Source organism: Cottoperca gobio, chromosome 4, assembly GCF_900634415.1.
Source record: "Cottoperca gobio chromosome 4, fCotGob3.1, whole genome shotgun sequence".
Lineage (NCBI taxonomy): Eukaryota > Metazoa > Chordata > Actinopteri > Perciformes > Bovichtidae > Cottoperca > Cottoperca gobio.
In genome coordinates, this window is record NC_041358.1 from 27,658,511 (window position 1) to 27,681,628 (window position 23,118).

At 46.4% G+C, this 23,118-nt stretch overlaps 1 protein-coding gene across 1 annotated transcript in view; it reads left to right on the forward strand.

Annotated features, from left to right (window-relative positions):
- The first annotated feature begins 3,351 nt into the window (after positions 1–3,351).
- The window catches only part of rnf220b (ring finger protein 220b), a 30,980-nt gene continuing 11,213 nt past the window's right edge, over positions 3,352–23,118 (forward strand). The window contains exons 1-2 of the mRNA XM_029430122.1: positions 3,352–3,387; positions 4,414–5,013. Of these exons, the coding sequence (XP_029285982.1) occupies positions 4,422–5,013 (592 nt within the window). The 5' untranslated portion in view covers positions 3,352–3,387; positions 4,414–4,421. The remainder of the gene's footprint in view (positions 3,388–4,413; positions 5,014–23,118) is intronic.

Below are 23,118 nucleotides of genomic sequence, written 5' to 3' on the forward strand. Positions count from 1 at the left end.
CATTTCCCTCAACTCATCTCTTACTTGTTGGCAATTAAACTGAAGACCTGTTACGTGCCACCACGTCATCAAGGTTATTATTTGATACCTTTGTTCTGTTTCCCTTCCTGCCTGCGTGATCACTTACCCCGCCCTTATTAGTCTCACCTGTCCCTCATTACCTTTCCTCCCTTGTGCATTCAGTGTGTGCTCCTTCACTGTCTTACGAAGCCGTCCAGCTTCAGGTTCCTGAGTTTCTCCACGTGTTATTTGACGGTTCTTCTGTATGAAGCTTGGACCGTGCCTTTGGACTCACCTGTGTACCGAAGGAAAACACTTTAACGTGAACTCTTTGTCGTGCATTTGAGTTTTCTGCTGGTTTCCCGTGCTGCGCGACAGACGACGGAAACTAAGCTGTGAAATGATTAAAATTAAATGTGTGACAGGACAGAGGAACGCGATGAACAAAGAGAGCGAGCAGAGGAACATGCAGCATACATTAAGATGTTACGCTCTGTGTGTGCATGTGCATGGCAGTCAAGAAGACAAGCCAAGTGACTCACCTCCTGCCACAAAATGAAGACATACAATTAACATCGTATCCCATCATCCTCAGCTGAGCGGGCAGGCCTGTAATTGGCTGGCTGACCAGCCTGCGTGGCTCCGGGTGGCAATTTATTCTGGGAGCCATGCAGTTTACCCAGGGCGGCTAACGGCCCCTGTGCCATAACCTGGCTGAGGCAGCGGGGACATCATTAACACTTCACTGGGCCTTCAGGACACACACCCATCATCATCCACTATATACACCACCCACAGCCACGAGCACAACGGGCAAATTGGAGGAACAGGGTAGAAATAATAATTAGAATGTCAACGAGCCACTTGTGAGTGTGTTTACTGATCAGCTGGCAAATTAGGATATTTTTGGTATTTCCTGGTGAAGGAATACAATAACCAGTTTACTAAATTACCGTTGATTATTATTTTGTAATAACACAAAAGGTTTTCTAACCCTGAGCAGATTACATTTATGAATTCAGGCCCCATGTTAGTTCAGGCCGTAGACGTCAGCGTGACGTTGTGAAGCTTCATGATCGGCATTTTGTCCATCGCCATCTTGGTTTTTAAAGAGACGCTGCTTTATCCTCTATTTTAAATGTTTAAGTTACTATACTTACTACATAAGTTACTAAATGAACATCATGTGATGAAGAAGACTTGAAACTACAGATTGAGACGTAAACTCATCAGGAAAATGTTACTGAGGTAATAAATCAAGAGAGAAGTAGAAACATTTTCTCATAGACTTCTATACAATCAGAGGAGTCGCCCCCTGCTGGATGTTTCAGAGGAGTCTCCTCCTGTTGGAGGTTACAGAGAAGTAGACACATTTCCTCATAGACTTCTATAGAACCAGAAGAGTCGCCTCCTGCTAGAGGTTACAGAGGAGTAGAAACATTTTCTTATAGACTTCTATACAACCAGAGGAGTCGCCCCCTGCTGGATGTTACAGAGAATGCAGGTTTAAGGCTCGTCCACATGGGCTTCACTTGTCAGACCTGCAGGCTGCTGCTGGTTAAGACTTATCTAACCCGGACTGTGAGTTAGTCTGTGTGCTGTGGCATGCGGTTGTGTAACCCCAAAACAATGTGTGAGGCAGAGGGTGCTCCCTCAGCGGAGTAATGACCTCGCCTTGTCACAAGGAAGACATGTGTTCCACGCTCCCACATTGGTCTGAGGCCAGGACTGTTGCACAGTCAGTCTGGACTCTGGTTTATGTGTCCATTTAAAGGTCTGCATCTGCTGTCTGGCCCTCCACCTCCTTCACCTCCTCCACCTCATCGCCAGCCGGCTGTCTTTAGCTGAGAGAGGACGCGGTTCCATCTCAGGGAGCACTTTAAGGATGTAGGGAGCAGATGAAGTGGCTAAATAATGGTTCAGCTCAGTCTTAGGTCATGTAAGAGAATATAGAGTGAAGAGTCAGTATGTATTTTTACATCCTGAACATCCAGCGTGTTTTCAGGCGGAGTTAACGCGCTGAACCCCACTGATGTGTCTCCCCACAAGCCTCCTGTCTTCTTCTTGGCTGTGATATTCCCAATTCACTCATTTCCTATCTCAGGACTCTTTCTTGCTCTCTGATTACACACACACACACACACGCACACACACACACACACACACACACACACACACACACACACACACACACACACACAGGCTCACAGCCAAATGGCTGTTCATTAAAGACAGGGACCTGAGGGGAAGCAATCGTCTGAGCGACGGAAATTGCGTGTCACATTAGATTAGCAGTGTAAAGCCTCTGGATTGGCTCGAGGGAATAAGGAATTATTTCAATTACATTATTTCAAAAAGTCTTTAAGCAATACCAATACCGATAAAAACAAATTAAGAGTGATTTGGGCTGATTTGTGGCGCTCTGAGCTGTGTTTTCTGACAATATTCTGGAAATCAGATATGACTAATGCAGATATTACACGCTGTGTGTAATGTGTCGGAGTGGAAAGCAGATTATCTGTGACAAATAATCCCATTGGTTTGCATTGTGTCTCATCAAAAGGGAATGTTCCCAGGTGTCAATCACACGGAGACATACGGGCGGAGTGAGGATAACTCCATCAGCTGCCCTCCACCCTAACAAAGCAGTGACACCAACACAGGGAAAGTCTTGGCTTAACTTGTGCACCTAACGCACTGGATGTTGTCTTTTTATTATGTTGACAAGTCTGGTTTTCTCCCAATGTCAAGGTTTGTACAAGGTGTAAGTCTTGTAAAAGTTATAATATAGGCTAACAAGATAAGGATCATAATAAGAAACATATATGTTTGCATAAAGAATCCATGTATTCTATGTTCCCATTATGGACACCGCTATGCCACAAAGTTTTTCTTTGGTAAAACAGAATACTGTATTTTTCTTTTGACTCAATTTCACTGTAACACACCCAGAGAAGGAAACAAATTGAATGTGTCCATCGCAGGCAGCGCGTCTCAGGGGGGAGAGCAGGGGGGCAGGGAGAGAGGGGGAGAGAGGGGTGGGAGAGAAGAGGGGGGGGGGGGGGTGTCACACGGAGCGCATGAAGGAGAGACCAACAGAGTTCGACCGACCCGCAGCCAGTCCGCTCACTGATGCCCTGATCCAGCCCAGGAACGCAGCGACTTCCTCTCCTGAAGTGCAAACATCTCGCTGTTTTAACATCTGGAGCAGGACTGGAGAACAGGCTGCCTGCAGCTGCACGCGCTCTCTCCCTCGCGCTCTCTTTTTATTCCTCTTCTCCTCTCTTTGCTGCGCGACCGGGAGAAAGTGCCGCGTCCTTGGACTCAGAAGTTGAAAGAGACGGAGAGAGTTGCCTTGCGGAGACTGAAGCTCGCTGTGAGTGCACGGTAAGTGATGCTGCGTGATAACACAAGTCACTACAGCTTCCTTTGTTCTAATTGCGTTAATTGGTTATTTGTCGCGTGTTCTGTCGCGTGTGAAGTGAGGGAACTTGTGCGCTCTCGCTGGAAAACTCTGCTTTGAAACGATGTGAAGACTTTGAAGAGAACATTTGAGTTCTGTCTCTAACATCTCAAATCTTCACCTGGATTTTATTAGATTTCGGTAAAAAAAAAAAAAAAGTCGCTGAATTGTAAAACAATCAGCTGGATGTATTTCTTTAAAGTGTTTTTAAGTCGATCTAATGTCGGGCGCAAACTTTTATCTCGTCCTGGTGAATTAACAGCTGGAAAAGAAAGTTCACAAATATATGAATCAGTTTTTTATTTACCTTTTGCTCATTTATTTCTATTTATTATAAGCAGATTGTAATACATTATTGTTTAAACCGTTATGTTAAACTCTCCACAATTAATTCAACTCACTAAATCCTTTGATGTTTTTGTGCACGTTGTTGTTTCACATTTAAAAAAGATTTCGCCTGATTTAAAATGTATTTAAAATTCATTACAGAGATAAATAAAGAGGAATTGTTGTTTTTTTCTGAACGTGTTTGAAGGATTTCCCCAAAATGTAGTTTGTTCCTCGCGGTCAGATTTATCTTGTTCCGGCTCCGTGTGTGTTTTATTGGCAGTTTATTCCGTCGTAATTATTTACAGGCACAGTAGGCCCCCAACCCTTCTCTATTGAAATTGGTCCAAAGCTGTGATTGTAAAACACAGAGTTGCAAAACAGCTTTTTTGGCGTTTGGGATCTTAAACAAAAAATTCCTTATAAATTTCTCAAAATGGAAAGAAAAATCATCTTAAATCAAACTCAATAATTTATTATTATCAGTAATGTTCTGGAGAAAATTATTTTTTGGTGCCACATTTGGAAGAAAAAAAAGATCCTAAATCTTTCTGTCCTGTCGTAGCTCAGCCTTTACGCTCCACCTCAACACTGTCCCTGCTTCTCCTCAGGACCGCTGACAGGGAGGTGAATGGACCTCCACCGCCCCTTCAAGATGGACAGCCCCTCCTACCTGCCGGCTCCACTGGCCTCCCCCGCCCTGATGGTCCTCGCCTCCACTGCCGAGGCCGGCCGAGACGCCTCCGTCCCCTGCCAGGCGTCCAGGCCCTTCGGTGTCCCTGCCTCCATGGAGAAGGACCTCCACCTCCCCTTCCCCTCTGCCTCTTACACCTTCACCTCCATGTATCAGCGCCAGGGCCCCATGTCAGGCACCTTTCCCTCCCGAGACTTCCCCACCTCCCTGCTCCACCTGCACCCTCAGTTCAACCCACCGAACCTGGACTGCTCCACCCTGAGCATGCTCAACCACAGCGGGGTGGGCGCCTTCCGACCTTTCTCCTCCCCGCAAGAGGAGAGGGAGTCGGGGGTTTACCATTCGGCTTTCACCCCTGCCAAGAGGCTGAAAAGCTGCTTCCCGGAGGTGGAGGGGAAGGAGTTTGACTTCTGCTCCCCGGGAGGCTCCCTCAAAGCCGGGGAGGACTCAGGCAGGAAGCTGTTCTCCATGTCCGGCCTGCTGTCTGATGGAGAGGCGTCTTTGAGCCCGGAGGAGCGCAAAGAGCACAGTGAGTACACACTCGACACACACATCTGACGCACGTCGGGCCATGTAAACACGCAGGGCACGTCTGAAGCTCACACACAGTCCCTCATCTCACATCTTTAAAGTATGCAGTGCAGAGTTTAATTGGCACATCAAAGACTGGACTGACATGACACTGCACATTTACATTTCCTCTGCAGCTGCGGCCACTAATGGTGACAAATTGAAAGGAGCGAGTGAAGACGTATCTGAACATATTTTCCCTTTTGCACTCTAGTCTTCATGGTGTAGCCGGACAAAGTGTTTACACAGTCTGGCTGCGACTGACTTTGACACAAATAAATTGAATTGTGTCACTTATTCAGCTTAGTGATCATTAGCCACATATGACCATTAGGCCTATTGAAAGTCTGACTTTTGTCTTGGCGGCTGAGGAACACAAATACATCGGAGCGTGTGGAGGTTGACACGGGAGGAGTGAGAGTTGGAACGAGTGACACCCTGTCAGAGATAACGAGGTGGCAGAGATAGAGAGGAAGGGATGGAGGAGGATAGAGAGAGAGAGAGACGCGACGATGCGCCTCAGCCTCAGCTTCCCAACGACAACCCTCAGCTCAATATGGCCGCCCACACCAGCCGTCTGATTTGTTGACAAATGAGTGGGAGAGGTGTCAGTCAGTGCGCCGCGCAGGGAGAGACGCTCCTCATTACTCCCGGGGATAATTGCCCAACCACGCGGGGGCACAACACTCGCCTCACAGGGAGAGGGGGTGGGGAGAGAGGGAGCCGGAGTCAGGGAGCCAATGCTAGGCATGATGGGAAATCAAACCCCCTCAGTGGCGGTCGCCAAGGGGAGCGCCTGACAGATGAAAGAGACCAGAGAAAGACAGAGAGAGGAGAGAGAGCACCCAAAGGCTCGGCAGATCAGAGGGGGACACCATCGAAAATAATGACAATGAGAAAGAGGGGGGGGGGGGGCAGAGATGGAGAGGGCGCAGGCAGGAGGGGGAGACGCTGATACATGTTCTCGTACATATCACCTAAAGGAAACTTTCATCCCACACATAAAGGCAAGAGCAGGGACGAGTTGTCTTAAGAAAAGTTTGGGTGGTGTGTGTCTCTGCATGTGTGTGTGTCTTTGTTGAAACTTGCTGATTTTGTCGCCGGTTGGTGTCTGAGTGACAGGGCCGGGGAGGCGGAGTGGCAGGAAGGAATCTCAATATGGAATTTTAATAAGGACGGGAGAGGAAAGAGATGCCAGCGCAGCACGCTGGTGTGAGAGGTGTGTCTGTCTGACAGTGTTTGCTCTGTGCACTCGTGCATGCGTGCTCCCCTCACCTCCTGATTTTTAGGGAATCTCATTTGGGGAATGTTGACAAGGACAAAAGATGGGGGGGGGGGGGGGGGGGGTAGAACACGGAGAGCATCTCTCCTCCGAAAAGAGTTCGGGGGGAAAGAAATGGATTCGTGCACATTGGAAGCTGCTTTTCCAGCTTTATCCAATTAGATTGGAGCTCAGGCGAACTAAGAGCTTTAATGCAATTGAGCTCCCAGCACTTTTCTAAGTCTGACATACACTTGTTCCTCTTCGCTGGGCAACAGACAGTCACTTCAGGACCCAAAGTCTTAACTGTTAAGCTTGAGATCTTCTCGTGAGAGTGTGTGTCGTGCTCACACACTGCTGCAGCGATGGCAATGCAAATACTCACTCAAGTTCAAACTGAGCCATAGAAAAGTGCTTTTATACTTTATAACTTTCCTTCATAATTGCAATGACCATCTGTGTCTGTCTGAGCTTCTTCCAAGTGCTTCGCTCTCCCTGTCAGGTATCAGGAATATTTCACCCGCAGAATAAACATTTGCATCAATTACTCGCCACGAACGACCTTGAGTTCTTGAAGAAAACTTTGCTCACAAGCCTCCACGGTGAAGAATCACAAAGCGAAGAAAAGTCTTGATGAATTGAGTAAACGGAGACGAGTTTACAAACTCTCACACAACTCGTGCAGAATAATAAAGTCTACTTTAAACCTGATTATTTAAAACACTTCAACCTGCACAAGCATTAAATATTGCACTTTTAGTGAAAAGTCATGTGTTTGCTCATAACTTCACAAACACATGACTTTTCACTTTAAGTGCAATATTTAATGCTTGTGCAGGTTGAAGTGTTTTAAAGAATCAGGTTTAAACGCCTGGATGAGTTCCCCTTTCACTTCGTTCTGTGAGAAACACTCAGTTTTCTTCCAGAATCTAAGGAACATTTTGAGGAAAACAAATTGCATTTGACTTTTGTGAGCCTCCCGTCCTGATCACAGGTGAGCAGGTGCTGCTCTCGCTGCTCATTGTCAGTCTACCCAACATGCAGCTGGGGCAACTTGTCCCGTCTCTGCCAGTGGACGACGCCTTCTGTCCATTTAGTGTCTGTCCTCTGTCGATTCTCCCTCCCAGACTTGCCTCTGTTTTATCAGGGAATATCTGAGACACACGGTGTGCTCTGACAGCTGTTCAAACAGCCACGCTCGCTTTCAAAGGGCAGATGTCTTCACTGGAGCGAGTCATGCTTATTTTCCTCAGGGAGACGCTTCCCGCCGCAGGCCTGAGCTGGAACTAAAATGGCCTTTTACCAGAAAAAACGAGTTGGGAAGCCGGAGGAGTGGAGTGGCAAAACACACTGTGGCCAGACGCTGACAGAGGGGTGTGTGTGTGTGTGTGTGTGTGTGTGTGTGTGTGTGTGTGTGTGTGTGTGTGTGTGTGTGTGTGTGTGTGTGTGTGTGTGTGTGTGGTGGCAAAGCTTAGTGAGAGCTGTGATAACTGCAGCCAGATGTTTGAGCCACTGTGTTGTGATACTTGTTACACACCAGACTAAAGAGATCCACGAAGCTCCAAACTAAAAAAAAAAGATTGTCCACTATTGTCCGACAGTTTAACCAATCAGTGAGTTCCCCTCTTCAGAACAGCCGACTCACCTCCTTCTGTTCTTTGATCGCTAACGGTGGCAGCGTCCCGTTTCACAGATGTGCTTTTGCACGCTGACGCACGGGTCGCTGCAAATATGTGGTTTGTTTTGATCAGCGAAACAATTCAATTAACGGGAAAGGGAATTATGTCATGCTGCAACTTCAGACGTATTCTCAGTCGGTGTTGCTAACATATAACACGACCATTATGAAGAGACACACACGCAAATCACTGTGCGACTAGTAATCAGCAGGAGGAGAACTAGTTTACGCTAGCTGTTAGCTGCTAGCTGTTAGCTTTTAGCTGTTAGCTGTTAGCAGCTGGTGGGCAGCACAGTCCTACTTGGCTAAATAGCAAAGCTAACAGCTAACAGCTAGGGTTACATTATGATGCGTTATTATAATGTTATCATGATGTGTTCAAATGTAATCTTAAATTACATTTAGATGAGAAAATGTAATAAATAGTTTGAAAGAGATGTTTTCACAGCAATATAAAATAGATATTAAAATGGAATTATGAACTTTTTAACTTCCTAACACCCGCTCTAAGCTGCTTACAATATAAAATGAAAACTACTAATGCCAAGATATTCTTTTAACAAAACTAATATTTATAATAATAATAATAGTAATAAAAATACAATCATTTTCATGTTGTTATGTAAATAAACACTAGATGAATAATTCTGCTGCGCATTTTACTTTACGTGCACAATTAATGTGAGTCTTATCATTTACTTGTGTGAGTGTGTGAGTGTGTGTGTGGATAGAGAAGGTGAAGCTACTCAGTTAATCTGAATACAGATGTTTAACATGAACATCAGGCCTTTGGATGAGACTCGGGTCGTCTACGACTCCTCGCATGAGAGTGAAAAGAAATCCTGCAGGAAGTTAATCAGGGGGAAACATGTAAGCGTAACACACATTGAGGATTCTCCACCAGATGCGCTCTGAGCGTCCTCCACGGTCAGTTATTCACGCGTTGATAGGGGACCGGTGCGGAGCAATCAATACAACATGGATTCATCTTAGATCTGGCGCATGGATTATCTCTGTGGTGAAGTTTGATGGATCTCAGCTTGTTCTGCTCACAGCTTACTTTGTGTGTGTGTGTGTGTGTGTGTGTGTGTGTGTGTGTGTGTGTGTGTGTGTGTGTGTGTGTGTGTGTGTGTATATACTTAGATCTTAGTGTATTACTGCTGTCAGGAGCTTTCTGTCAGTCAGTAAAATAATCCAAATTATGTCGTTACAACGGTTTTTACCCACCAGCAGTGCATGTTTGTGCGTACCATTCACACGCTTGTGCATAGAACTTTGTGTGGTATATTGACATCTCTCTCTCCCTCTCACACACACACACACACACACACACACACACACACACACACACACACACACACACACACACACACACACACACACACACACACACACACACACACACACACTAGGGCGTGTACTCTATCTGTGTGTGCTGATTTGATAACACGGCTGCGTGTGTGCGCGGTGTTGTCTGTGGAGTGGTTGACGGCTGCTCGTATTGAGTGGAGCTTCCTGTTGAAAGACACAGTGTTTACATCCCACTGGCAGGCCACAGGAGATCAATAGCAGCCACTCGATGCTCATGCATACACATATAGTATTCGCTGCGTGCTATTATTCCCAGGGTGTATACTCCTTGTCAGGCGGACTTGCATGTGCAATCCATGCATCAATACCATATATCCCAGCACGGCCTCGTTTCCAGGGCGTCAAATACCGACATTTTGTCTCGACGCTCGGTGTCTGATACCGACGCACACGGCTCCTTCAGCGTCTGCATGAGAAGAACTGGGCTTTCACGTGAAGCCATCTGCAGCAATATTATATACGTTCAGAGCAAGTGCTCCAGAAGTCAGAATACGGTGTGTAGGGAGCGAGAAAGTCCACACAGGGAGGAGATCGGGGTGGATGGGTGGGTATAACAAACACAGGGCTTTTACTTTGTGTCCTGTATGAAAGCAAAAGTCAACATTGAGTTATTTTAAGTTACGTACGTACGATGCAAAAGACTCCAAAGCGTCTGGATATGACGAGTTGGGATGTGTTGCTTCTGCCTGGATTTATAGTCAGTGTGATCTGTCACCATCTTTAGTGAGGAAACTAAAGGAACGTAGTTATGAGCAGGAACATGAAGAACAAACAAGCAACCGAAGTGAATCCAGACAACAACACAACATCTTGTCTTGTAAAGAACAACGCTTGAGTGTCAAACTCTTTTTACAGCTACGTTGCCTCAAAGAGCTGCGAGCAGCTCGCTGACTGACCACACTGATCGTCTTGTTCTTGATTTCAAACACTCGGGGAGGAAGCATTACAATATTAATGGTGGTTGTGTTTGATGTGAGAGCACGCCGCGGTTCACTGTTCCCCCTCCTGTTGTGATGGCAGTTTGTTCTCCTAATGTTCTCCCAAGTAAAAGAGGCTTTCATCCTGGCAGGAGGGGAAACTCTTCTTGGCTCTTTACCTCCTTTCCCTTCATCTTAGAGGGCTGCAGAGCGGGAACGTGGAGGTCTCTTTCCCCCATGTATTTAGATTTACGTGTTGTCTTTGGGGGTTTTATACGTGATCGTGTATTTGTGGATGGAATGTGTGTGTGTGTGTGTATGTGTGTGTGTGTGTGTGTGTGTGTATCGGCCTCCATGCAGGCCGATGTACCTTCAAACGTTTCAGAGTGTCAGGCTGTGGACCACACGGCTCGTCAGAGACAGACAGGATTTCTATAAAGTCTGGCAGTGAGTCTGTACAGTAGCGTGAGGAAATCGGAGTGTGTGCGTGTGTGGTGTGTGTGTGCGAGTGTGTGTGTGTGGTGTGCGTGGTGTGTGTGTGTGTGCGAGTGTGTGTGTGTGTGTGTGTATGTGTGCGCCTGGTAAACGGTCACTGAGTGTTCTGCTGAAACATGAGTCATAACACATCGTGTAGCTCTTCTGCTTCTGCCACCGTCACCGACTGTGATCAGCCACACGAGCAGCGCTGCTCTTGTGTGAAGAGAGAGGGGGGAGAGAGACAGAGGGGGGGGGAGAGACAGAGGAGGGGGAGAGACAGAGAGGGGGGGGGAGAGACAGAGACAGTAGGGGGGGAGAGCCCTAGAGAGAGAGAGAGCGAGAGAGAGAGAGAGGAGAGACAGAATTGGGGGGGAGACAGAAACAGAGCTTATTGGGGGAGACCATAGACAAAGAGAGAAGATAGATATTCTAGAAGAGAAGAGATAGATAGAGGGGGGTAGAGAGAGGAGCGCACAGTCATAGATAGATAGAGAGATATGATAGAGACACATACTCCTAGAGGTTGGAGATTAGAGATGACCTAGAAGATCATAGATGAGATCCCGAGAGATCTATATCAAAACAGATTTTTTGTTTGTGTTTTGTTTATGTGTCGTTAGGGGGTTGTGTGTGTTCTTTTTTTGGCTTGGGTCGGGTTGTGGTTTTGGTGTTCTGTTTGTTGGTTGTATGGTTTGTTTTTTTTGTTGGGGTTGGTGGTTATTTCGTTTTTGTGGGGGTGTTGTTTTTTTTTTTTTTGTCGTTGTTTGTTTTTTTTGTCTTATTTTTTCCTGTTTCTTTTTTTGTGCCTTTTCCTCTGTTTTGTGTTGTTTTTTTTTGTCTTTATTTTTTTCCTTTTTTGTTTGCGTATTTGGTGGCTTTTTGTTGGTGCGGTGGTGGTGCTTCGTTTTTTCTTATGTCGTGTTTTTTAGGTTGTCTTTGGGGGGAAGAGATGAGGCGCTCCCGGACCAGACAGCTAGAGCGCCTCTAGCATACCAGAGGGGGGATCGATCTCCCCCCCCTCCCCTCTCTAGTAGATAGATATCTAGATATAACCCGCTCCCCCCCGAGACAGAGAGATCTAATAGAGACAGAGGACAATACGATCATAGATATAGAATGCGAGAGAGAGCGGAAGAGAGAGAGAGAGGACCCTATAGATATAGTATACCAGACACCCCGACCATACATAAATAGAGACGAACCGACAGATCAGGAGAGAAAGAGATAGACAGAGAGAGAGACAATAAAGAGAGAGAAGACAGCTAACAGAGACAGAGAGAGATGAGTACTATAGCCATCGAGAATATATTCTCTACCAGGAGATAAAGACGTAGACATAATACAGAAGGAGAGTATAGACAGAACAAGACAGTAGACAGAGAGAGAGAGATAGACAGAGAGATAGACAGAGAGTAGAACAGAGAGAGACAGAGCGAACAGAGAGAGAGAGAGAGACAGAGAGAGAGAGAGACAGACAGAAGAGACAGACAGAGAGAGAGAGAGACAACAGACAGACAAGAGAGAGAGGAGAGACAGAAGAGATGAGACAAGAAAAGAGAAAAACGAGAGAGAGACAGAGACAAAGAGAGAGACAGAGAAAGAGAGATAACGAGAGAGAGACAGACAGAGAGAGAGAGACAAACAGACAAAACAGACAGAGAGAGAGAGAGCAAGACAGAGAGAGAGACTAGAGACAGAAGAGAGAGACAGAGACAGAGAGAGAGAATAGAGAGAGAGAGAGAGAGACAGAGAGAGAGAGAAGACAGGAGAGAGACAAGAGAGATAGAGAGAGAGAGAGAGAGAAGATAAGAGGGACAGAGAGACAGAGGAGAAAAAGAACTATAACAGAGATCAGAGAGAGAGAGATAGAGAGAGAGACAGACAGATGGTCCTGATGAGTTCAGTTGTTCAACAGTCTTCTTCACGGAGGCCATCTTTGCTTCTTCTCTCTTTGCACCTGATCGACTTGCATCACGACTTCCTCTGATCTCACATCAAAGTGAGTGTGTATGTGTTCAGGGAAGACTTGAGGTACAGGCAGAGCGCGCACACACACACACACACACACACACACACACCACACACACATCCTCCGTCCTGTCCCCGGAGCCTAACAAATCAGTCAGGCAGATAGAGAGGGCAGCGGGGCCAAACGCTGGGGTTAAACACGCAGACAGACAGCAGGACCACACCAAGCATGCACGCCTGGATGGCAGCCAGGAACACACACACACACACACACACACATATATATAATGTACAGTATGTGTGTTTGCCTCGTGTCACACACAGACCTCATTACAGCATGTCACTCGTGCTTGTTGCAAGTCTCCAGCTGTGGAGGAGCCTGACAAAAGCCAATATGTCAAAGGCATGCCAGGCGTGATCGCTTTACTTCCCAAATACACGACGCCCCGACATCATTCAGTGGCTCTATGAGCAGGATTGGCAGCCATTGTAGATTGGTAACGTTTTTGAATAAAGGAAGACATCTGTTCGGAAAGTGTCCGGGTGAGAGAACATGTGTCATTCTCTGCTCCTCATACCTCAGACCCTCAATAGTTTACTCTACAGCAGAACAATAAGGATTAAGACACTGAGGTCTCGTTAAAACATGTAAACGTGTGTTGTTTGTCAGAAACTCTGTTTTCAGTGTTGACATGTCGACGGGAAACACTGAGTTACAACAACAACTCTGTGTGTGTGTGTGTGTGTGTGTGTGTGTGTGTGTGTGTGTGTGTGCGTGTGTGCGTGTGTGTGTGTGTGCGTGTGTGTGTGTGTGTGACAGTGTTTTTGCATGGTCCTTTGGATGGAGGTATTTTGAAACAGTACTTTGTGTAGATGGGACTTTATACTCATGTACCTGTGGACCAGGCCTCAGAGAGAAAGTGACGTGTTTACTGTGTTGTATAACGTGTGCAAGTGACAGTTCAAACACGCCGAAGTAAAGTACTCACACATGCATCCTGATCGATTCGGTCACTTCCAGTGCTGCTTAGCTGTTCGCTAACTCCCCTCCGTGCCGGTGCAGCTCTGCCATAAAGGTCAAAGTTGCCAGGATTGACCCCTCACCCCGCTGTGTAGGGGTGTAAACACTCCCCCAATTCTCCTCAGAGAATAGCATTGGGTCTGGGGCCATAAATCACAGGCTTGATAATTGATAGGAAAACAGCAGTCCAGCAGTATATAACCTTTTACGTGTCGTCTCAACTCTTTATTATGGTGCTAATGATCGGCCGTGGATCAGGGTTAGAGCCGTGAGCTGAGGGGGGGTGCACCTCAGTAAAATACTGGCTACTTACACACACACACACACACACACACTCACACCAGTAATGCAGACACACACGCACACACAAATACATAAACACAGGAACTGCAGTGTGCACTTAACACACACTGCAGAGGGCAGGCAGACGCTCAACTACACACAGGAAGGCACTCACACTGGAGGATATGCGCATATGCAAACATTCCCTCACACACACATGCATATGCAAACACACACACACACACACACACACACACACACAGTAGCTGGCAGCTCAGCAGTGTCCATTACAGGCGGCCATTAGTATGGAGATTGTGCTAATTGTCCCCACAGACCACACAGGCTGCAGCGCTCCGCAGGCCGGCTGCAGCCTGTGAGGCTGAGTAAGAGCAGAGACTGTGCTTTACACATCCTATTGTCTCGGTCGTGACCCCATTAGTGCAATTACAAATCAATCACTGAATGATTATGGGATACATGCTGTGGATTGTTTCAATGCAAATGACACCATTTTATCACATGGAGTTGCTATGCTACTGTTTCACATGAGAAGTCATAGAGCGGTAACATACGCAGCATAATGATCCATAACAACAAGTTTCAAATGTGTAATAACTTCCCTAATGTGGCATCTGGTTCTGTCTTTATTAGAACATACATGTTGATGGTGTTACTGCAAGTTTAGTTATTTCTTTAAGTGTTGCATTCACAGTTAGTCAGTAAAGTCCTCCTTTGATATAATGTGGATCTCTTTAAAACATGTTTGTTATTTAGTATTTAAGTTTTATGACGCTGATCCTCTCTGCTCTTTATGTTTTATATGTTGGAGTATTGATATGTTCCTCTGAGATTTATATTTAGTGTAAACACACTGAGTCTCTGTACGAAGTGAACTCTTCAACCAAACACTGCTTTTAATGAGTTTAATGTGGACTCACACTTTGAAAGATCTCCTTGTATTAATTATCTGCTGAAACACATCAGCATCTTTAGGATGCGCCTTTATTTTGAAATTCTTTTGCAGAAATACGGCACTATTCTTTATTCTTTTCATCAAAAATAATAGTTTTTTCTTTAAATGTCTAAAATAACTCAGTAATTAAATAGTTAAATCACAGTTTAGTTGCTTTTTGTGAGTTGATATGATATTTAATGTAATGTCGATGTCACACCGTATCGTGCTGCAGTTTACTGTGGGTGGGCTGCAGACTGCAGAGGGTCCGCTCTCATTAGCAGCGGCTCACAGCTGATGAGTGAAGAAGAGGAGGATGAACTGTGAGCGGCTCCTGTGTGACCTCAGGACACACAGAAGATCTTCGCCCGCTGGCGCCGCCGCAGGACTCTTTGTTCTGCTGTGTTTGCTGACGGGGGAGATCGGAGGGGCGTGTCGACGGGGGCTCACACCGCGCTGCGCTCACCGGGGCTACGCTGCCAGTGTGTGTGTGTGTATGTGTGTGTGTGTGTGTGTGTGCACATACACATACACACACACACACACACACACACACACACACACACACACACACTCTGTACTTAAATGCTACTTTATACAATTCAGAGACAAATGTTGTACTTTTTAATTCACTACATTTCAGTTACTTTGAAGATTCAGATTAGTAATTCAAAATAAAATAAACTTGTGTATCAGGTTTTATTCTAGGTTAAGATGAAACTTTATTGACACTATATATAGTATTAAATAAAAGCTCCACCTTCATCAGCTGCAGCGTTGCAGGGATTTATTATTATGATCAATAATAAAACATATGTAATTCTGAAATGTACATTTCATGCTGATGCTTTTATACTTGTAACAGAGTATTTCTACTCTGTGATATTATTATTTAACCTAAGTAAAAGATCTACTTTGTCCTCGACTCCACACACACACACACACACACACACACACACACACACACACACACACACACACACACACACACACACACACACACACACACACACACACACACTCTTTGTTGGTGGGGCGTCTGTCCACTGGAGTGTGTTGTGTTAAAGTTCAATATATCTTCCTCTCAACAGCTTCAGAGTCAGTCTGGAGCCGGGACGGAGAACCATTGTTTACTGCCCCCCCCCCCCCCTTTGTTTACAGTGTAATGCATCAACCACACCATAGATCTCAACACCAGCCAACATTCTGTTCGCTCACACTCCTCTCTGCATCTCATCACAGACACTTTACATCACAGTTCTTACACTGAGGGTGAACGAGGTCTCTCTGACACACTGGACAGATGTGAGGTCTGTGTCTCAGGACTTTAAAGTGAACAGGGTCTATCTGCATCACTCATTTATGCAGATCTTGTATATATTTGCTGAGTCAGTGAGATCTACAAAGGTCTATCTCCACATGTTCAAGCATCATGTTAGTATCACAAAGGTCTCTCTGCTGACGACCAATAGCAGGGCGGGAAATGAATCACGTGATCATTTGAAGCACAGGAAGAACTTATTCAAAACGTTTTGCTGCCGACTGTTTTATATGTGATCTAGTAGATAGTAGTTCAAGTTAAGATCATTAGTAGTTTAATAAAAAGTCTTAAAAAATCAGATTTATTAGCAAATATAATTTTCACTTTTAAGTTTCCTGCCACGTGGAACTTGTGTAAACATTTAGAGCTTAAAATGAAGCTAAGTTGCATAAAATACAGTTGAGGGTTAAACTTTCAATCTTTGGGGGGGGGGGGGGGGAATGTTTAGTTTCTACCCATAATGCACTGAATTGGCCCAAACTGTCTTGACTTCACTACCTAGTGTGCAGCATGTGATGTGTCAACATGGGTTGGAGTTGGTTTTATAGTGTCCACGTTATGAACTGTTGAACTTTCAAATGCGTTTTTCTCAAAAGGTCAAAGTGCAGACAGACCTGGTTCACCCTCAGTTAACGAGTTCTTATCTTATTTAAATGTATTTAATTTACTGTAACATCCTTAAAGCTTCCAGAATAGCTAAGATTTCTCGGAAAATGTTTTTATATTATTGATAAACTTCAGCGTTGTGTTCTAGAAAGTAATATGAATAATGTTCATTAAGTGCTTAAGTATAAAGAACCTTTTAAAGTGAGTGAATCCTCAGAGCCCCCCCCCCCCCTCAGGGTCCCTGAAGATAAGCCGCTCCATCATCTGCAGATTTCCACGTTTTGAAGATAAAACCATCGTCCTCTGTTTGCTCATCCAGGCAGACACAATAACATCCTTTAGGAAGTGTGAGGAACCCAAACACAGGTGTATCACAGAGGGCCAGGTGCTCCTGGTCCACTCACACCCGCAGCAGTCAACACTGTTTCTGACAGTATCAGATGTTATCTGCAGGGGGGGGGCTTATCTGAGGTGATGTACGCTGATGAGGATGAAGGCAGAGACGCTGTGTGACTGCAGGTCTGCTGCCTGCTGCTTGTCTCTGCTCACACACAGCGTGTTCCCTGCAGAACACAACTGTGTTTGAAGTGTGTGAGTGTGTCTCTAATGGTTACGGCTGCTCACCTGCGCTGCACGATGTGGGACAGGTGTGTGAGGGTTAGGCAGGTGGCTGTGTTGTCTGTGGTGGAGCAGGACAGTGTGTGAGCTGCCGGCTGCAAAGGGAAATGTGGCTCAAGGCTTGTTTAAAGTGGCTTTGACTCATCGTCAGGGATTAAATGTTGGTTACACATGTGATGGAGAGAAAGGTCCTTTAGAGCAGCCCTGACTCAGAGCTTCACTCTGCTTCTCTTTTCTTCTTCTTTCCTCTCCTTTAGTTTTCCTAGCACTCATCTGGAGTCATAATGTCAGGACTGAAGTTCAGACTTCGCTGTAACTCTGCGAATAGATGTACATGAAACCTTTTAGCACCATCTGGGAACCTCGTCAGAATGTGCCTCGTGCACCTGATAGCAGCAGAAGGAACGCAGTAAAACTAAAAAGCACCAACTGTAAGTGTATGTGTGCAAACCACTCGCTTTACTCTTATGGAGTCTGGCTGTCGTCCGATGTCTGCGAGCGTCCTCTGGCTGTTGTAGCTCTGATGAAAGTCTTCAGGTCGACACACAGCGACACACTGAAGCTGCAACACCACTTAGAAACATGTTGAGGACTCGATGCAGCAGAACGAGTTCCTCATGTTCCCCTTATTAACCACTAATGAGAGAAAGAGCGAGGGGGGGGGGCATGAGGGAGACAGGGGAGGGGGGGAGGAGGAGGGGACAGAGAAGAGAGAGAGAAGAAGAGAGAGAGAGGAGAGAGAGAGAGAAGAGAGAGAAGAGAGAGGAGATAGGCCGAGACGATGAGGGAGATAGAGAGCATAGCTTGTCTTTCGCCTCTCTCTCTCTATCTCTCTTCGCTTTCTCTCTTCCTTTTTTCGTTTTAGTCGGTCCTATCTCTCCGCCTCCTCGCGTTTTTATTTCGACCCCACATGTCCGTATTTCACGCAGATCCATCATTTTAGACATTTAGCCTTGAATATTTTACATTGTGTGAATTGGAGAGATAACCCTAGAGGGGGATAGGGGGATTTAGATCCGGCTTACTGGGGTTTCAGCTCTCTCTCGCACGTGAAGAGATCCACACACAGACAGTATTAATGTGTATCCTGGATGAGAGTAATCTGTATTTTTGGAGCCAATCTAATTACCCTCTAATGAGGGATTGTGATCTGTGGAGCTTTTTCATGTATCTCTCTCACACACACACACACACACACACACACACACACACACACACACACACACACACACACACACACACGATCACAACAGCAATGATTAAGTAAAGATTCGCTTCAACCCAGACGATGTACGAAACAGAAGAGAACAAATAACGACCACAGCTTCATATTATAAACTCACACGAGGAGCTCTGAGGAGCCGGGCGTTATCTGCTTTACAGTCTCCAGGTGTGTGATGTGTGTGTTTAATGTATAAGAACAGGAACAACTTCTCCCTCCAGGGACAAATCTACTCACATTAAAGGTTTTAAGACGATTGATCGGCTGAAGTGTTGAGAGAGGTTCAAGTCCTGCCGGTGTGAGATCGTGTGACGGAGCTGGATCTGTATCTCTGTCTGTGGAAGCGTGTGCAGGTTGGTGACAGAGTGAGTGACAGGCCACCGGTGAACGTCTCCATCGCTGTCCGCCGTCAGCTTCTGGATCCAACGGGACTTTGACAGACGGCAGACGGATGTCAAAGTCTGGATTTGGCATTTGCTGCCCCGCAGTGTGAGCTCGATTACGTCTCAAAACGTGGAGGATCGTAAGTGCTGCCAGTAGACAGATGAACGACATGAACGACATGCATACAAGGTTCCTGGTGGGACTTCAAGGGTCCGTGATTTTGGACTTTGTTTAACTCTATTTAGCCAAAAACAAGCTCAGGTCCTGGGTCGGGCCTCAGTCACAGAACCACGCTGCAGTGTTCGTTAACCCTCAGCACAGAAACTCTACACCTCTGTGGAAACAGCACAATCCTGGTTATACCACAGTTATTCCATAAATCTAGATACATTTCTTCCATAATTTAAATATGGGAATGAATTGGAATCAAGTGGAGCTCCACGTGCTACATAACTATTTATTCTCTGCTCTGTGTAAAGTCATGCATGGATTGCAGAATGTAATGTTTTTTACAGGATACTGTGATTCAAACGGTGTATAACACACTGACTCTGATGATGAGTATAAATATTAAGCTTCAGTTTGGTCACCTTTGAGGGAGGCGTTACAGTTTCTGGCTTCTGTCATTAGAGGTTCAAAGAGTTAATGTTGCAAAAAAACCAACGTAATTTACATTTAATAACATTTAAAAGCTCTGCCTCCAGCGGGACGCTTTAGTCTTGATCTTTTTCAAATGGCAGATATTTCAGAAAAAGAGCTCCTGCAGATATTTCCCTATGAGATGTAAGTAGCCTCATATTACCGCAAACACCCAAGGACAACCTTAACCCCCCCTCCGACTCCCTCTCTCCAATCTGTAAGTCACTATCAAAGATCATTGAGCCATGCATCTCAATGAGGCCCAGATTGATTGGTTGGAGCGAGGCGGAGGCAGGGTTCGATCTCTGCCCTCGGGTCCTGAGAAGGAGAATACGGTCACAGTCGCGCAGACACCCAGTCCACTCTCCATCAACCAGATGATTGGACACATGCATGCTGCGCCACGCCCGCACCCGATGGAACAATTGCGGCGACTAATGGAGACAATGAGAGAGAGAAAGAACGAGAGGGACCCGTGGTCAGAGAGGTTATGTCCATTGATCTGTCGGGGAACAGGAAAGGCTTTCGGCCTGAGGAGCTTCACAATGAGTCTATTTGGGCTTCAGGGTTCCTGTCCGTTCCCACCAGGAGCTTTTTCATCATCTGACTCCCCCGGACTCACAGCCGCCGTCTCGCCGTGTTCACATAATACACGGAGCACTACAGAGGCCAAAGGCCAATCAATGTTCTACAAGAGGTTGATTCAGATCTTATTAGTCAATGAATGATCATTAGCGGTCTAACGAGGCATTGATTTGTGCAAAGGGCCAAAGGTTGTGGTGGTTGTGGTGAGTGTCTTTAATACATTAAACACAATTGATTGCAGAGTAGGAGGGATATTTCTGAAGGATGCTGGAATTAGATTGGACAGTGAGAGATTTGAGGTCAAGCCAGGAGAGGGAGTGTGGCTGTTCAATGTGGTTAGGATTGAACACGGCAGGCCTGGCGGCACATTTGTATTTTGTGTATTACCGGTGTAGCAATTCTGCAATTAATAAAAAGCAGATATGTAGAAGTCGAACTGAACTCGCTGTTTCAAAGGGCTGCTGCGCCAGCCCTTTGAAAGCTGAGGAAATGACTGTGCTCAGAGCAGATGTGTTACTACAGGGCCTATTATGTTGCTCATTAAATACCCAACCTCTCAATAGGCCATTATTTCCCCAATAAAAACAAACGGCGGCCTGCATACTTTCCCTTCTCCCCCCTCCGCTTCAGAGGTTAGTTCTACCTCACAGACGGCAAAGAATCCTGACTAATATCCTGCATGTGATGCTGTTAAATAGGAAGCAGGCCACGGGATAGGGTGGGGTACAGGTGTGGCAGGAGCCAATGGCTTTTATAGCCCTCCATCTCCTCTGAAAGTGTGCCAAGGACCTGCCTCCAACAACCCACCGCTGCAGTGTCAGCCGCCAAGCGTTACCTTCACTCCCCCTGCCAAACTCTCCATGCCTACTGGTTATATAGAGTCTGTGCTTGTTATGACTTTATAGAGGGATTTCTGATGTGCTTAGAGAATTGTTTGATGATTGGGATAATGATGGCAGTTAGAGGGAGTTGTCTCAGCACTCTGTGAACACAGAGGAAAGCAGAGCCAGCCGCCGCACAACAAGCTCCATATCCTCCTCGCTCGTACGTCCCCCTGCCATTCAAAGCCGTCCGATCGTCCTCACGTCAATCAGAATTATACCACGTCCACAGGTTTGTCACCGGGGGGACGTTCGTCACTGCGTCTCCCCTGCAGAACAGCCTTTTCATGCCCCAGCATAATGTCAGCGGGTGACATCCAGGCCTGATGTGATGTGGCATTCACTAAAGGTCACGTTAGGCATCTCCGCTCCGTCTGCATCAGCAGAACTGGCAGCCGTCATATGGGCACTGGCGTCGGCCATTACCCAGACCCTCAGGGGGATTCGATGCTTTAAGGATTTGTCAGCAGGATTCTGATCTCTCTGTCGCAGCGGCGGGCTCTGACCGCGGGACAGTCACCGTCCACGTCTTGACTCGTGGAGGATATCTAGTGTTGTGCTATCTCAATGATGCTCTTGCCAGGGGGGGGCTGTTCTCTTCAGATCCACGGGGAGATTACAGATTGTATTCAGGCTCATCATGTGTGCTTATCTGTGGGATTCCTTCCTGAAAACATGTGAATGGATTTGTTTTCCTCCACAATCCTTGTTTTGTTTGAGGTGTCTGGAGTTGCACATAAAAAGCACGTCAAAGAGAAATGATGCCTCGCTGCTTTTGTTTCATCAGAACAACTCTGGATTATAGCCAGAGTTGTTCTCCCGAGTGGGAACAGTAAGTGCAAATGGCAGCTGGACAAAGGCTAGACATCCAGGAGAGGAGGTCCTGAACTGGCGAGACACAAAGACAGAAAGAGGAAACAATCAGAGACGCAGAGACAGTGAATCCATCAGGAGACGAGCCAGTCGCACGCAGCACAGAGGCCCATCCAGCCCGGCCAGTTGCCGTAGTGAGGGAGCAGTTAACAAGCCCCACAGGCAGGTTTTACAGCCCCCTGTTGTGTGTCTGAGACCCCCCAGGCTGAAGAGGGGCTGAGGCTGACTGATACTGACAGGGTTTATGTGGGCGGGGGGGGGGGGAGACGGAGACGTGTAAAAAAGGTGGTCGTGAACCAACAACTGTCACTTATGAGAGCGCAGCGTCGAGCTTCAGCAAAAGCATGCACACACACACACACTCACACACACACACTCACACACTCACACACACACACACACACACACACACACACACGCTCATCCATACATCGAACACGGCCGCTCCCACACTATTAAATCTGATGTTTGTGTGGAGCAGAGGTGAAGAGTGGGGGGGGGGGAGGCTGTAGTGGGAGGATGAGGGGGGGGGGGGGGGCTTATCCAAAAAGTGGACCAATAAAACACCTGAAAATCAAATCCCATTGCTCTTATCGCGGCGCCATTCAGAGACGTTATCTGTGCAGGTAATGTGGTTATAAATTCAATTTCAGCCCAGAGATTTCATTGTTTACTGATGCCTGCATGTTCCGGGCGGCAGAGCGCAGAAAGCCCGGGAACGTTCGATGCGTGTCGGGAAAAGTCATTTAGGCTTCCGCGAGGGGATGCAAAAAAGGCGAGAGAGAGAGAGAGAGAGGGGAGGAGGGGGGAGACCAGGAGAGCTGTCACTCTCCCAAGGACACCTGACTCCACTTTCTATTTTCCAGCACATGTTTTATTTAGAGGCCATTTTGTCCTATTTGTTTCCTCATTACTGGGTCTCACTGGGTCTCACAGCTGCACTGATGTCAGCGGCGTCACGTCGCCCATCATCCGCAGTGGAGCTGAGGAAGACGTTGGTCCAGTGTT